The sequence below is a fragment of the Lathyrus oleraceus genome, chromosome 5, assembly GCF_024323335.1.
Source record: "Lathyrus oleraceus cultivar Zhongwan6 chromosome 5, CAAS_Psat_ZW6_1.0, whole genome shotgun sequence".
Classification (NCBI taxonomy): domain Eukaryota; kingdom Viridiplantae; phylum Streptophyta; class Magnoliopsida; order Fabales; family Fabaceae; genus Lathyrus; species Lathyrus oleraceus.
The window spans coordinates 392,778,446-392,792,491 of record NC_066583.1 but is presented as its reverse complement, the minus strand read 5'-3'; the positions used below and the strand labels follow the sequence as shown (position 1 = coordinate 392,792,491).

Genomic DNA, 14,046 nt, shown 5'->3' with positions numbered 1-14,046 from the left:
CAAATCTGTTCTTCGCCTCTCTTCTTCTTTTTCGTTAGGATTCCTTGCCTCCGCCTCCTTGCCGGCGAAATCAACTTCTAGAGATTTTTGGCTCTTTTTCGTATTGATATTTTTAGGGTTTTCTCTTTTTGAACAGTGGTCGTTCCTATCCTCCCCTTTTTGTGAATAGTGGTCCTTCTTATATATGCTACTAATCTCTTTCCTCTGATGTGCAGTGGAGGATCTCGTACGGAGGATGCTGGAGGTTTTGTCTTCACTTAAGCTAGTGGTCCCTCCCTCAATTCTCTTCATCTCCAAGAAAATTTTACTGTCGGTAAGAAACAATTCACCACTGTAACTAACTTGAATATGTGTTTTCCCTTTTTTTTTGGAACTGGACTGATTTTTGTGTGTTTGTGTCGTAGGAGCTTCGACGTGGATTTGGTTTGATCTTTGCAGGGCTACGGTTGTTTTGCTGCAATGACAGTCGCGTGATAGCACTTGCCATCTGTGTTTCAAGACCACCATTATGAGATCCAAACTACCTTCGAACATCACTATATCTGACCTCTGGTTGTAGCTTGATGATCAGATGAATCTGGATTGCCACAAATCCCAAGTTTGACTACAAATGTAGTTGTGCTTCCTTTATCAGGTCCTCCGCTTTCCATCCAAATGTGACCACCCATGAGATTTACAAATCTTTTGCAAATGGCTAGCCCAAGACCTGAGCCACTGCTGGATCGACCCGCTCCACTCTGAGATCGAGTAAACTTCGTGAAGAGATACGGAATATCTTGTGGGAGAATGCCACATCCAGAATCCTTAACCTGGACTCGTATATAGAAATGACCATCACTTGATGCTGGATAGAACTCAGGCGGTCGCCAATCTTGCAAGGATTCTGGTTTTGCAATAGAAGCTCTGATAGAAACATAGCCTTCCTTAGTATATTTGACAGCAATACCCACAACATTTAAAAGTGTTTGCATAAGCCGTTTTTCATCACCAATGGCATTATCAGGTAGATCAGGGGCCAGAATTAAAGTAATAGGTAATTTTTTTACATATGCAATAGGCTTTATCAGTTCAATGACCTCTTCTAAGACACCGTGAAGGTTGATTTTCCCCATTTCTAATTCAAGGTTGTCGTCTTCCAGTCGGGATAGATCTAAAACATCGTTGATAAGTGCTGCCAAAACATTACTACTCTTCAATACAGTTTCTATCATAACCCTCTGCTCTGGAGTCAGTTTCGTCTCTAAAAGAAGTGATGACAATGCTATAATTGCATGCATTGGTGTCCTCATTTCATGATTCATGACTGCAAGGAAATCATTGCGAGCATGAATTTCCATTTCAGCTTCTCGCCGAGCTAAATCTAAAGCAACATTCTGTTCCACGAGTTGATCACGGGCTCGCATAGACTCCTCCATAATAGCAGCATGTGAAAGGGCAACTGCTGCCTGATCTGCAACAACATCGATAAGCTCCAACTCATGATCTCGCCACTTTCTAGCACTATCAGTAGGGAGAATGAGAACCATGATTGCAAAGCTTTTTGCTGAAAGATCAGGCCAATCATTAATTTGGAAATTTAACAAATGCAAAAGTGGCACCCGAACATCAACAACTTCAGGCGGCACATATCTTCCAACAAGAGGTCTTATCCTGGCAAGCGGACACGTGTGTGGTATCCGCGTAGCTCTCAGGCTATTTAAGACTTCATTGACAATAGGAAGGTTTGTTGGCACAGTGAAGTTTTCATAATTTTCAAGCCAGAATGGAGTGTATTCTTCAAGATTCTCAACAGAATGTGTTGAACTCAAAGATCCTTTACCTATCCTTTCAGCCATTCCTTGTATGATGGCAATTAGACCATCCAAAGCAAGAATATTCAAGGAAGATAATGGACTGTTCACAGGAAATGCACTCTTGGACAACAAATTAGCAATGTCTTCAAAGATATTACTGCAAGTTGTGTCACAATCAAAGTTAGCATACATCTCCACCACAAATGCTTTTTGCCCGCAGAAATCAACAAGTGCCTCCAAGGCTACTTCTTGTTGTTGATATGAAGCCCCATATTTGCTTTGTGCAAGCCATGGAAAGTACAAGGGGACTCATTGACAAACCAAATTGCATAAGATTACAGAATAATTCATCCTGAATTATGCTCAACAACCTAGGGTGTCGGTGAAAAGAAGAACCTCTCAATTCTATGGCTGAATTAATCAAAGTTAAGGCAAAAAGAGGAACATCTTCATCAAATGCTATTGTGTTTGATCGAGGACTCATTCCCATGTGCTCAGCAACGTTCAACAGTGAACATAAGAAGTGAAATATTTCCAGCATGCAGGGAATCCCATGTGGTTCATTCATGAGTTGTTCATTCAGATCAGTCTCCTTGCCACTGCTTACAGCTGTGTTTACATCCACTAAAATTGTTGTCGCATCACTCATAATATTAGAAACAATGCCTGTGGACACAGATCGACTATCACTTGCAGAAATCAAGCTACCATTTTCCAATTGTGTGTTTGTAGAATGATGCTCATTTTTCATACCATCAATCTCTTCTTTTAAAGCAGTGCTCCGATTTACAAATGCATGCTCTGTAACGTCAATGTCTGGAAGGTGATAGAAGATAGACCGAACAAGTTCATGCATTGTGTAGCGTGCTATCCTCTGCAACAACTCACTTTTGGTTCCTGCTTGATGAACTATACGGAAACAAGTGTTTACTATGGTGCAAATATGCTGGTTACTCGGCATTACAGATGCTTTACTTTTCACACATGCCAAAAAAACTTGTAATATCTTCATTAATACCACTTATTCTGATCCTGGATCAATCACCGCAAATCTACAACTTGTGACAGCATCAACTACCAAGTGCATGGCATCCCCAACATTGACAGTGTTCTGATCAATTACATCCAGAGTTAAGATCTTGTAAACAGACGACAGAGCAACACCAGTACTTGGTGTGCCAGTTTCATCTGATTGAATCACATCCAAAAAAGGCTGGAGATACAAGACAGGGTCTATGACATGCCAATGACTCTGCCACGAAAAAAAAATATGCATCCTTAAGTTCTTTAAAGACTGAACAAGAGAGTGCTCCAATTGATCTTCGTCTGACATATAATGAACACCCCATCTAACATTTCTTCGTGTGACTGCCAAAACAGCACCAATTTCTGCATTGATCATGCACGCCACAGTAGTTCTGCTAAGATATCCAGCACCACACTGCCCAGCTTCCTCTTCCATTGTATCGATACCAGTTTGCATTTGCAACTTTGCATGTTCCATTTTGCCAAGCAAACCGAGATCGTGAGAGTTAGGTCAAAAATCGGAGCTGGTGTGTTGCATTGAAATCATGCTTTTGTGCTACTTTAAATCTAAATCTTCACAATAACAGGTTCCCCTTTTTCACTCTCTCTTCTTTCATTTGAAGCTTCAAGACTTGAAGACTGATAAGATTTCCAAGTTCTGGTGGCAATGCAACAGTCAATTGATTCTCAGCCAAATTCAACAAGGCCAATTTCTTACAAGAACCTGATTCAGGAGGTATCAAACCTGTCAACTGATTATTATCCAGCTCTATGCATGTCAAATTATGTCCGACTTCATTGCAAGTACTCGAAGGAACCTCTCCTGTCAAGGAATTTCCACCTAATCTTAACCTGACTAAACTATGTGAAATGTTTATAGGTACAGGCCCTTGCAACCTGTTATAGGACAAATTTGCAAGCACTAGCTGCGGTGGAGATAAAAGGCCTTCGGGAATGGACTCGGATAAATGATTATAGCTAAGATCCAACGAACTGAGATATTTTGTAATTCCAAAAGGAACTGGACCGGTAAACTGATTTTGATTAGCTGCAAATCTTCCAAGATATGTGATGTTCATAATTGTCATTGGGATTTTGCCAACTAGTTTATTAGAGGAAAGACTCAAAAATTCCAATTTGGAAAGAATGTCAATATTTGATGGAATAAACCCAGAAAGATCATTTGCCTTAAAATCACTCACAGTCAAATTTTTATAGCTCAAAATTTGTTCAGGGATTGTTCCTTGGAAACGATTGTTTGAAAGCACAAGCTGCTCTAAAACCATAGACCTTCCAAGGTTAGTTGGAATTTTCCCAGTGAAAGTATTGTTACTGAGATCAAGAGACTTGAGACTAACCATTCCATCTAACTGCAAACCAATGCTTCCTTTCAAGTTATTGAAAGACATGTCAAGTGATTCCAATCCACCAAAACCACGAAAAGTATGCAAAACACCATTCAACACATTTCTACTAAAATTCAAAAGCTTTAAACTCTCAGTTTTTCCACAAGCGGAAATAAACCCATCTGGGATAGAGTCCAAAAGGTTATTAGAAACATCAAGGTGTTGACCATGTTCATGTTCATGTTCATCTTTGTAGCTTCCAGTGTTATAATAATATGAATATCATGTATATTTTACTATGTTGTTGAGGTGGAAGAGAATATTAATAAAGGTGGAAATGGAATGAGAGATTGTGGAAGATATGTTTGAATTTGGTGTTGTTGTTTTTGGCAGAGAGCCAAAAGAATAACCGAAAGAATCAATGTATTATACCTTAGAATTTTCATGTGTATATGTGAGGTACTTTTAAAATTATGAACTAATCATATACCGTGCGAATGGAAGACAACGATTGAATGAATGTGAGAAGGTAATCAAACTATGAATGAGTATGTGGAAATTCTTGAATATGAATGAAAAAAATTCCAATGTAATGAAGAAATATGAATGAAAATTTTGGATATGAAATGTAGAATCTCGAATGGAAATGGAGAATATAAATGTGAATGAAGAAATATGTATGGAATTTCTTTGAATTATGAATGAATGAGAAAATGAATATGCATGATGACCTAAAACAAAAATGTTTTGTACTTGACACGTGATTTACTTGAAAGGGGGGTGAAAACTGGTAGTAAGACAAATGACAGATGAATAATCACCTCGATGAAATTGGAACAAAAGATGAAACATGTGGTTCACTTGATTCTAACAAATAAAAGAGTTTTCAAATCTCGCATGGCTAAGGAGATTAATCATCTTATACCAAAAATCAAGAAACAAAGCCCAAAAGAGAAACATGGACTGGTCGTGGTAGCGAGTCCAACAACAAACGTTTTTTTGGATAGTATCATGACCAGATGGAATGGTCATGAAGAAAGAATGCAAACGAGTGATTGATGAGGGAAAATTTTCAGGGCCAAAATTGGAGTATGACACCAACGCATTGCCTGAAGGACTTATATTCTAATCATCCAAGTTATATATAACTTCGCTTGAGGGACTTAGATTTCCTAGGCTAATCAAACTCTCCCCTGAGGTATTTAGTGTTTCCTTTGGTGGGATATAACACAAAAATCATTCCTAAGAGGCACGACAAAAGTCTGGTCTAAAAGACTTAGTCACAAGTCTTGTCTGAGGGCTTGATAAAAGTCCCACCTGTGAGGTCCAATGCCTTTCTTGAGGGACTTATAGTTTCATTAGTAATTCTACATATAACATCGCCTAAGGGACTTAGATTCCCTAGTAACATCAAACTCTTTCCTAAGGAACTTAGTGTTTCCTCGAGAGAGATCAGTCTGGAATTTTGCCTAAGAGGCACGACCGAACTCTAGCCTAAGAGACTTAGTCACAAGTCTTGTTTGAGGGCTTGATAGAAGTACCGCCTGAGAGGTCCAACGCCTCACCTAGGGACTGATAGTCTCATTATCCAGGCTACTTATAATTTCTATATAGGGACTTAGATTCCCCAGGATAATCAAACAATCGCTTGAGGGAGTACATCCTCAAGAAATGCTCGTCCTCGGGATACCCTCTTGATCCGCGATCTTAAAACACTTTATCCTCTATTAGAGAACTTGTGCTTGAGGGACTATGTAATGTTATAGTTGTAAACGAATCCGCCGAGGGCGAGGACTGTAAGCCGGCACAGGAGAGGCAACGACAATGTGTTTCCCTAGGGAGGGTATCACCTTGCACTAGGGTTTTCATATTTCCTAGTCGTGGTAAATATGGGATAAGACGTTTCTTGGGCGGAAAGAATTCAGTGTCATTAACAAACCATGTCCCCTTTGGAAATAGGGATTTAATGACCCACCGTTGACTAGGTTGACGGTGACCCTTTCAAGAAAATCCTAGGCCCAATGGGGCCTCTGTAAATATATTTCCCCTCAAGGGGATGAGGGATGGATCTTAACTGACACATATCACACCCCCATATACGCTTACACCTAAGCATATCATTCCATAATATGGCCTCTCGCCTCACGTGAGCAGGTTCATAAAACCACTATAATCACCATCGCACATATCTTCTCATAGCCATGTGCGAGCCCTAACTACTGTGATATGTTATAAACCTACAAAGGCCTTTGAGTCCCCCTACCCTTGCAGAAGGAACACGCTCACTTGTATTTTTTTACCAGTACACAGTTTAAAAATACTTTAGATTCCAATGTATGGGTTTCCTATGGAGATTAAAATTTGGCACATCTATTTAAGTATTTACACCTTTCCCTCTCCTTTTCTATTTTCATTTCTACAAACAAATCAAAACGAGAGCTTCTACTCATTTGCATCATCAGAGCTTATTCCATCATTTCTTAAGCATTCTCTGAGCTTTTACTCCATTACATTGAAACTTAACATGTCTCTAAAGTTCTACTCCACTACCTTGTAAGTCTCATAAGATCCACTTGATTGCACTTGTAATTTACTCATTTTCTTTATTTATTTGACATGCATGTATTACTTAAATAGTTTATAAGTATCATACGTTAGAGCTTAGGGTTTGTGCCTTGTTTGTTCTGAACTGACTGGCTTCTCCAATTTCCACATTGGAGCTTAGGGAATGTGCTCTGTTTCTTTGCTTCGTTTTTGTTGGTTTAGTGTGAAATTCTAGTTATCAGACTTTAGATGTCACACGGGTTGTTATGACATCCAATTCTGCACAGACAATTATGCAGAACTTAAAAGTAAGTGCAGTAAATAACATAAGTAATTGTTTACCCAGTTCAGTCCAACATGACCTACATCTGGGGGCTACCAAGCCAGGGAGGAAATCCACTATCAGTAGTATTAATTCAAAGCTAAACTCACCCGTTTACAACTCTTCACTTAATCCCTACCCAATGCAATTTCAATCTTACTCTAAGATCAGAGTTCCTACTCACTCCCCCTCAATCACCTCAGTGATTACTACCTTTAATCAATATTAAAGACAATTTTGAAGTCACACTTCAAACAACTCTTGATTGTGCTTAATAGCTTTAATCAAGATACACAACACTCACGCTTAAAAGCTTTGAGCGACACAACACTTACAACTCAATGAACACCCTATGCCAAAGCAATCATCTACGTGATAATGGCTTGGCTTACAAGATATGTCTAATACAAGACTCACAAAAATACAGCTGTGAAGTATGATAGACACACTAAATCTTCACGCCTCAAATCCCCAGTTCTGAATGAAGGAACGACTTCCTTTTATATTGCAGTACTTGGGCCTTTGCACTTGTATTCTCCTGAATTTAAGGTCACGCGAGTTCCCCTAAATTCCACATCTAGGTTACTAACAAATAGGCTATTTGTTAGGTTCATTAAATGTAGCTTGGTTGTTGATTTCCTGGATTTTCTCTCAGCTGTTGAATCCCTGAAGAATAGCCTGAGAAAAAGCTGAAACAGAAAACTGAACAACCTACAATATAGCATATGCTGTCAGGAATGAATGTCACGACATTCAGCTTGACATCAAGGATCATATGCTAAGTCTGTTTTTCCAGAAAATAGACTGTACAATTTTGCTGACCTGTATATGACCAAAATGACCATACTACAGTACCAGCTTACATTAATAAATGTCAAAGTATCGAATTTGACATTTACACATTTGGCCTTAAGTCAGTTCTGTTATCCTCTTGAAGAACAGACTAAGAAACATGCTGAAGTATAGCAGAACACCACTTTGTCTATTGTTCAGTATATGCTGTCAATGATGAATGTCATAACATCCAGTTTGACATTCAGACAGTAGGCCTTATGCCAGGTCTGGTATTTCCTTGATAACCAGAATGGAAATAAATACTAAGTTCTAACAGAACACCAGCTGTTCTATTCCTTAGTATCTGCTGACAGGGATGAATGTCACAACATCCAGTTTGACATTCAATAAATCCTGTATTAGCTAATCCTGCAGTAACTACTCAAGTGTGTCATGACATCAGTCAAGACATCAGAGTACAGTTAGATATTCTAACCTACAATGCAAACACACATACACACCATGTCATGACATCAGTCAAGACATTAGAATCCAGCTAGTGTTTTACCATATAATGCAGCCAATTAAACACCTACAAACTCCCCCTTTGGCAAATTTTTGGCTAAAACACTTTGATCCCCATAACAGAGTTCATAGCAGCGGAATCTTCGAATCTGTCATAAAAGTCTATTTTAACAGACCAATCTGTTGTCCGGGGTATCACCTGCTACTCCCCCTTTTTGTCAAAAATGTTACCAAAGCCAACAACATAAACAGAAAAAATGACAGAATTACAGACTTGGTTTTACTTCACAGTTTCAACCAAGTTAGCACCCACTTGATCTTGCTTCACAGCTTTGATCAAGTAATCACCCACTTTTGCTTTACTGTAGGTACAGCCATATCAGATGCCATGACTTTGTTTCTGACATCCAGAACCACTCCTGCATGAACAGCATCCTTGAATTCCTGCAGGTGCATAGGCCTTCTCACGTTAGGGTGTCTCCTTACCCTCTTGTTGCCACACTTGTTGCAAGTGGCATAGCTATGATCTGTTGACCAATCAGAGCATAGTTCCAATTGTTTAATAGGCAGAGATATTAACCAATACATCCCAAACATCAGTGGTTGCTATAAGTTCTCAGAGAGACATATTCCCAGTTTGCCCCTTAAGTTTTCAAACTGAGTAGCATCCAGAGCTTTTGTAAATATGTCAGCCAGTTGAAGTTCAGTGGCTACATGTTTCAAGGTGATCACCTTGTCTTCCACCAGATCTCTGATGAAGTGATGTCTAATGTCAATATGCTTGGTCCTGCTGTGTTGGATGGGATTCTTGGAAATATTGATGGCACTGAGATTATCACAGAACAATGTCATGACATTTTGAGTGACATTGTACTCAGTGAGCATCTGTTTCATCCAAACCAGTTGGGAACAACTGCTTCCAGCAGCTATGTATTCAGCCTCTGCAGTGGACAGAGATACATAATTCTGCTTCTTGCTGAACCAAGATATGAGATTTTCTCCCAAGAAGAAACATCCTCCTGATGTGCTTTTTCTGTCATCAGCACTCCCAGCCCAATCAGCATCACAGTACCCAGATAGGACAGGCTCAGACCCATGTGAGTACAGCATCCCATAGTCACAAGTCCCATTGATGTACTTGAGAATCCTTTTGACTTGATTCAAGTGGCTCACTTTAGGCTCTGCTTGGTATCTAGCACACACTCCAACTGCATAAGAAATGTCAGGTCTACTTGCAGTTAGGTATAGTAGACTGCCTATCATGTTTCTATACAAGCATTGATCAACACTAGGCCCTCCATCATCTTTGGTTAACTTCAGATGAGTAGGAGCAGGAGTCCTCTTGTGCCTAGCATTATCCATACCAAACTTCTTAACTAAGTTTTTGGCATACTTGCTTTGGGAGAGAAACATAGAGTCCTCCATTTGGTTGACTTGCATTCCAAGAAAATAGGTTAGTTCCCCAACCAGACTCATTTCAAACTCAGATTGCATTTGTTGAACAAAATGTGTTACCATTTGTTCTGACATACCACCAAAGACTATATCATCCACATAGATTTGAGCAATCATGATTTTGCCGTCTTCATCCTTCACAAACAAGGTTTTATCTATTCCACCTTTTCTGTATCCATTTGAGGTCAGAAATTCGGTCAACCTTTCATACCATGCTCTAGGTGCTTGCTTCAACCCATACAAGGCTTTCCTCAACTTGTATACATGCTTAGGTTGGTTAGGATCACAGAACCCTTTAGGTTGTTCCACATAGACTTCTTCATTCAAGTAGCCATTCAAGAATGCACTCTTCACATCCATTTGGAACAGTTTAAACTTCAGAATGCATGCTATACCTAACAGCAATCTGATGGACTCAAGCCTAGCTACAGGAGCAAACGTCTCATCAAAATCAACCCCTTCAACTTGAGTGTATCCTTGAGCTACTAGTCTTGCTTTATTCCTAGTAATTACTCCTTTCTCATCAGACTTGTTTTTGTAGATCCACTTGGTACCAATGATGTTGGTCCCTTCAGGTCTTGGAACTAGCTCCCATACTTCATTCCTTTTGAACTGCTCAAGTTCCTCTTGCATGGCATTGATCCAGTATTCGTCAGTCAGGGCTTCTTTCACATTCTTGGGTTCAACCTTGGAAACAAAACAGGAATTTGAGCTTATTCCCCTTGACCTGGTAGTCACACCACTATTGGTATCCCCTATGATAAGATCCTTAGGGTGGTCTTTCTGAATTCTGATAGATGGCATTTTGGTGGTTGCATCTACTTCACATTCAGGAGGAGGTTCCTGTACTTCTTCAGACTTAACTGGAATGTCTGTTGAACTGTCAGGGAATGTTGCAACATCCTCTATGACATCGATTCCTTCCTCTTTATCATCCACAATGACATTTATGGATTCCATCAGGACATTGGTCCTGTAGTTGAACACTCTGTACGCCCTGTTGTTAGTGGAATATCCTAGAAATATACCTTCATCACTTTTGGGATCCAGTTTCCTTCTCTGTTCACGATCTGTGAGAATGTAGCATTTACTTCCAAAGATATGAAAGTACTTCACAGTGGGTTTTCTGCCTTTCCATATTTCATACAGAGTGGAGGAGGTTCCTTTTCTCAAGGTGACTCTGTTGTGAACATAGCACGCGGTATTCATAGCTTCAACCCAAAAGTGCATAGGGAGCTTCTTTGCATGAATCATAGCTCTGGCAGATTCTTGGATAGTTCTATTTTTCCTTTCAACTATCCCATTCTGCTGGGGAGTTATAGGGGAAGAGAATTCATGACTTATTCCTTCAGACGAGCAAAACTCATCAAACTTGGAATTCTTGAATTCCGTACCATGATCACTCCTAATTCGGACAACACAGCTGTCCTTTTCCCTTTGGAGTCTGATGCACAGGTCTTTGAAGACATCAAATGTATCTGACTTCTCTCTGATGAAACTTATCCACGTGTATCTGGAATGGTCATCAACCACCACGTATGCATATCTCTTTCCCCCCAGACTTTCAACCTGCATAGGTCCCATTAGGTCCATGTGCAGCAGTTCCAGAACTCTGGAAGTAGTAGGATGTCCCAGCTTCGGATGTGACATCTTGGTTTGCTTGCCCACCTGGCATTCTCCACAGACTCTTCCTTCATCAATATGCCACAGCTTCACCTCTTGTTCTTCCTTGACTGACGAGCATATTGTGGAGAAGTTTGAGACTTTAGGTTCCCACAGATAGCAGTTATCTTTGGACCTAGATCCTCTCATAACTTCCTGATTGTCACCATTCGTCACAATACATAGCTCCTTAGTAAACTGAACATAGAACCCTTGATCACACAGCTGACTTATGCTGATGAGGTTTGCAGTTAGTCCTCGTACTAACAACACATTATTCAGTTTTGGAACTCCAGAGCAGTCTAGCTTACCCACACCTTTTATTTTTCCTTTAGCACCATCACCAAAGGTCACATAGCTGGTAGTGTGAGGTTGGATATCTGCCAATAGATTTTCCATACCAGTCATATGTCTTGAGCATCCACTGTCAAAGTACCAGTCTTCTTTGGTAGAAGCTCTTAGAGCTGTGTGGGCTAACCTAGCATACCATTGTCGCTTCTTGTTGGAGACATGGTGCCTAAATGTCTTATGCTTAGGTCTGACATAAGGGACTTGGTTCGGGTAACCATGAAGCCTGTAGCAGAAGGATTTTATATGCCCAAGCCTACCACAGTGGTGACATTTCCATTTCTGGAATTTCCTCTTCTGATGATTAGTCATCCTGGTTCCCCGATGTTGAGACATTGGATGTGACTTCCCCTTGGATTTCTGAACTTTAGCCTTTGGGCGTTTGCGTTCAGCTGAGGATCTTTTCCCAAAGCCTAAACCAGATGTGGTTCCAGACTTCTGTCCTACCTTTAGGATCTCTTCCAAGGTGTCAGTTCCTTTATTCATCATTCTGATGGATTTAGTCATCTGATTCAGCTTGGAGGTCAGCAGGGTTATCTCACCATTTAGATCCTCTATGGCCGTCAGGTGCTTCAGTCTCTCATCTTCCAGCTCTTTGATGAGTTTCTTCTGCTTTTCTCCTTGTACACGTACTTCTGCACTGGCGACACACAGCTTCTTATAAGCTGCAGCAAGTTCATCAAAGGTCAGTTCATCTGCACTTGAGTCATCATCAGTGGCACAAACACTGGTTAGTGCAGTGACGTGTTTAGCAGATTCTCCTTCAGATTCACTTTCAGAATCTCCTTTAGACCATGTGATAGCTAGCCCCTTATTTTGCATTTTGAGGTAAGTAGGGCATTCAGCTCTGACGTGTCCATACCCTTCACAACCATGACACTGGATTCCCTTGCCGTGGTTGAACTTCTCTTCAGAAGTTGATCTTTTCTTAATGTCATAAGGGATGTTCTTGACATTAGGTCTACCTCTTTGATCAATCTTCTTCACGAACTTGTTGAACTGTCTCCCAAGCATGGCTAAGGCTTCTGATATGCTTTCATCACCTCCAGTGTATCCTGCTTCTGACTCCTCTTCAGCATTAGATACAAAAGCAACACTTTTATTCTTCTTTTCAGCATTCTCACACAAGCCCATTTCAAAGGTTTGGAGAGAACCAATTAGCTCATCCACCTTCATATTGCAGATGTCTTGCGCCTCCTCTATGGTTGTGACCTTCATAGCAAATCTCTTAGGCAAGGACCTGAGAATCTTTCTTACAAGTTTCTCTTCAGCCATTTTCTCACCTAGTCCACCAGAGGTGTTTGTAATTTCAAGAATATTCATGTGAAAGTCATGAATAGTCTCATCCTCTTTCATCCTCATATTTTCAAACTTGGTGGTCAGCATCTGAAGTTTGGACATCTTCACCTTGGAAGTACCTTCATGAGTTACCTTGAGGGTATCCCAAACTTCCTTAGCTAGTTCACAGTGGTGCACCAGCCTGAAGATGTTCTTACTGATTCCATTGAACAATGCATTCAAGGCCTTGGAATTTCCAAGAGCTAATGCCTCTTGCTCCTTGTCCCACTCTTCTTCAGGAATCTGCACACTGACTCCATCTTCACCTGTCTTTGTTGGATGTTCCCATCCTTTGTTGACAGCTCTCCAGACTTTACTATCTAGAGACCTTAAGAAGGCTATCATACGAGGCTTCCAGTCATCATAGTTAGAGCCATCCAACATGGGTGGTCTATTTGAGTGTCCTATGTCCTTGTCCATGGTACTAGAGAGTAACTTCCCTAGATCTCACCCAGAAATTAACAGGCAGGGTGCCTGCTCTGATGCCAAATGAAATTCTAGTTATCAGACTTTAGATGTCACACGGGTTGTTATGACATCCAATTCTGCACAGACAAGAATTATGCAGAACTTAAAAGTAAGTGCAGTAAATAACACAAGTAATTGTTTACCCAGTTCAGTCCAACATGACCTACATCTGGGGGCTACCAAGCCAGGGAGGAAATCCACTATCAGTAGTATTAATTCAAAGCTAAACTCACCCGTTTACAACTCTTCACTTAATCCCTACCCAATGCAATTTCAATCTTACTCTAAGATCAGAGTTCCTACTCACTCCCCCTCAATCACCTCAGTGATTACTACCTTTAATCAATATTAAAGACAATTTTGAAGTCACACTTCAAACAACTCTTGATTGTGCTTAACAGCTTTAATCAAGATACACAGCACTCACGCTTAAAAGCTTTGAGCG

At 40.3% G+C, this 14,046-nt stretch overlaps 2 protein-coding genes across 2 annotated transcripts; both read right to left on the bottom strand.

Moving 5' to 3' along the window:
• Positions 1 to 536: 536 nt before the first annotated feature.
• LOC127080944 (probable ethylene response sensor 1) lies at positions 537 to 1,998 on the bottom strand. Its single transcript, XM_051021228.1, has one exon. The coding sequence runs from the start codon at positions 1,983 to 1,985 to the stop codon at positions 537 to 539; it is 1,449 nt and encodes a 482-aa protein (XP_050877185.1). The 5' UTR covers positions 1,986 to 1,998.
• A 1,396-nt stretch (positions 1,999 to 3,394) lies between these two features.
• On the bottom strand, positions 3,395 to 4,611 carry LOC127080943 (LRR receptor-like serine/threonine-protein kinase ERL2). The gene is made up of 2 exons (XM_051021227.1): positions 4,598 to 4,611; positions 3,395 to 4,421 (listed from the first exon to the last, which is right to left on the bottom strand). The coding sequence occupies exons 1-2, from the start codon at positions 4,609 to 4,611 to the stop codon at positions 3,395 to 3,397; spliced, it is 1,041 nt and encodes a 346-aa protein (XP_050877184.1).
• Between the last annotated feature and the right edge of the window lie 9,435 nt (positions 4,612 to 14,046).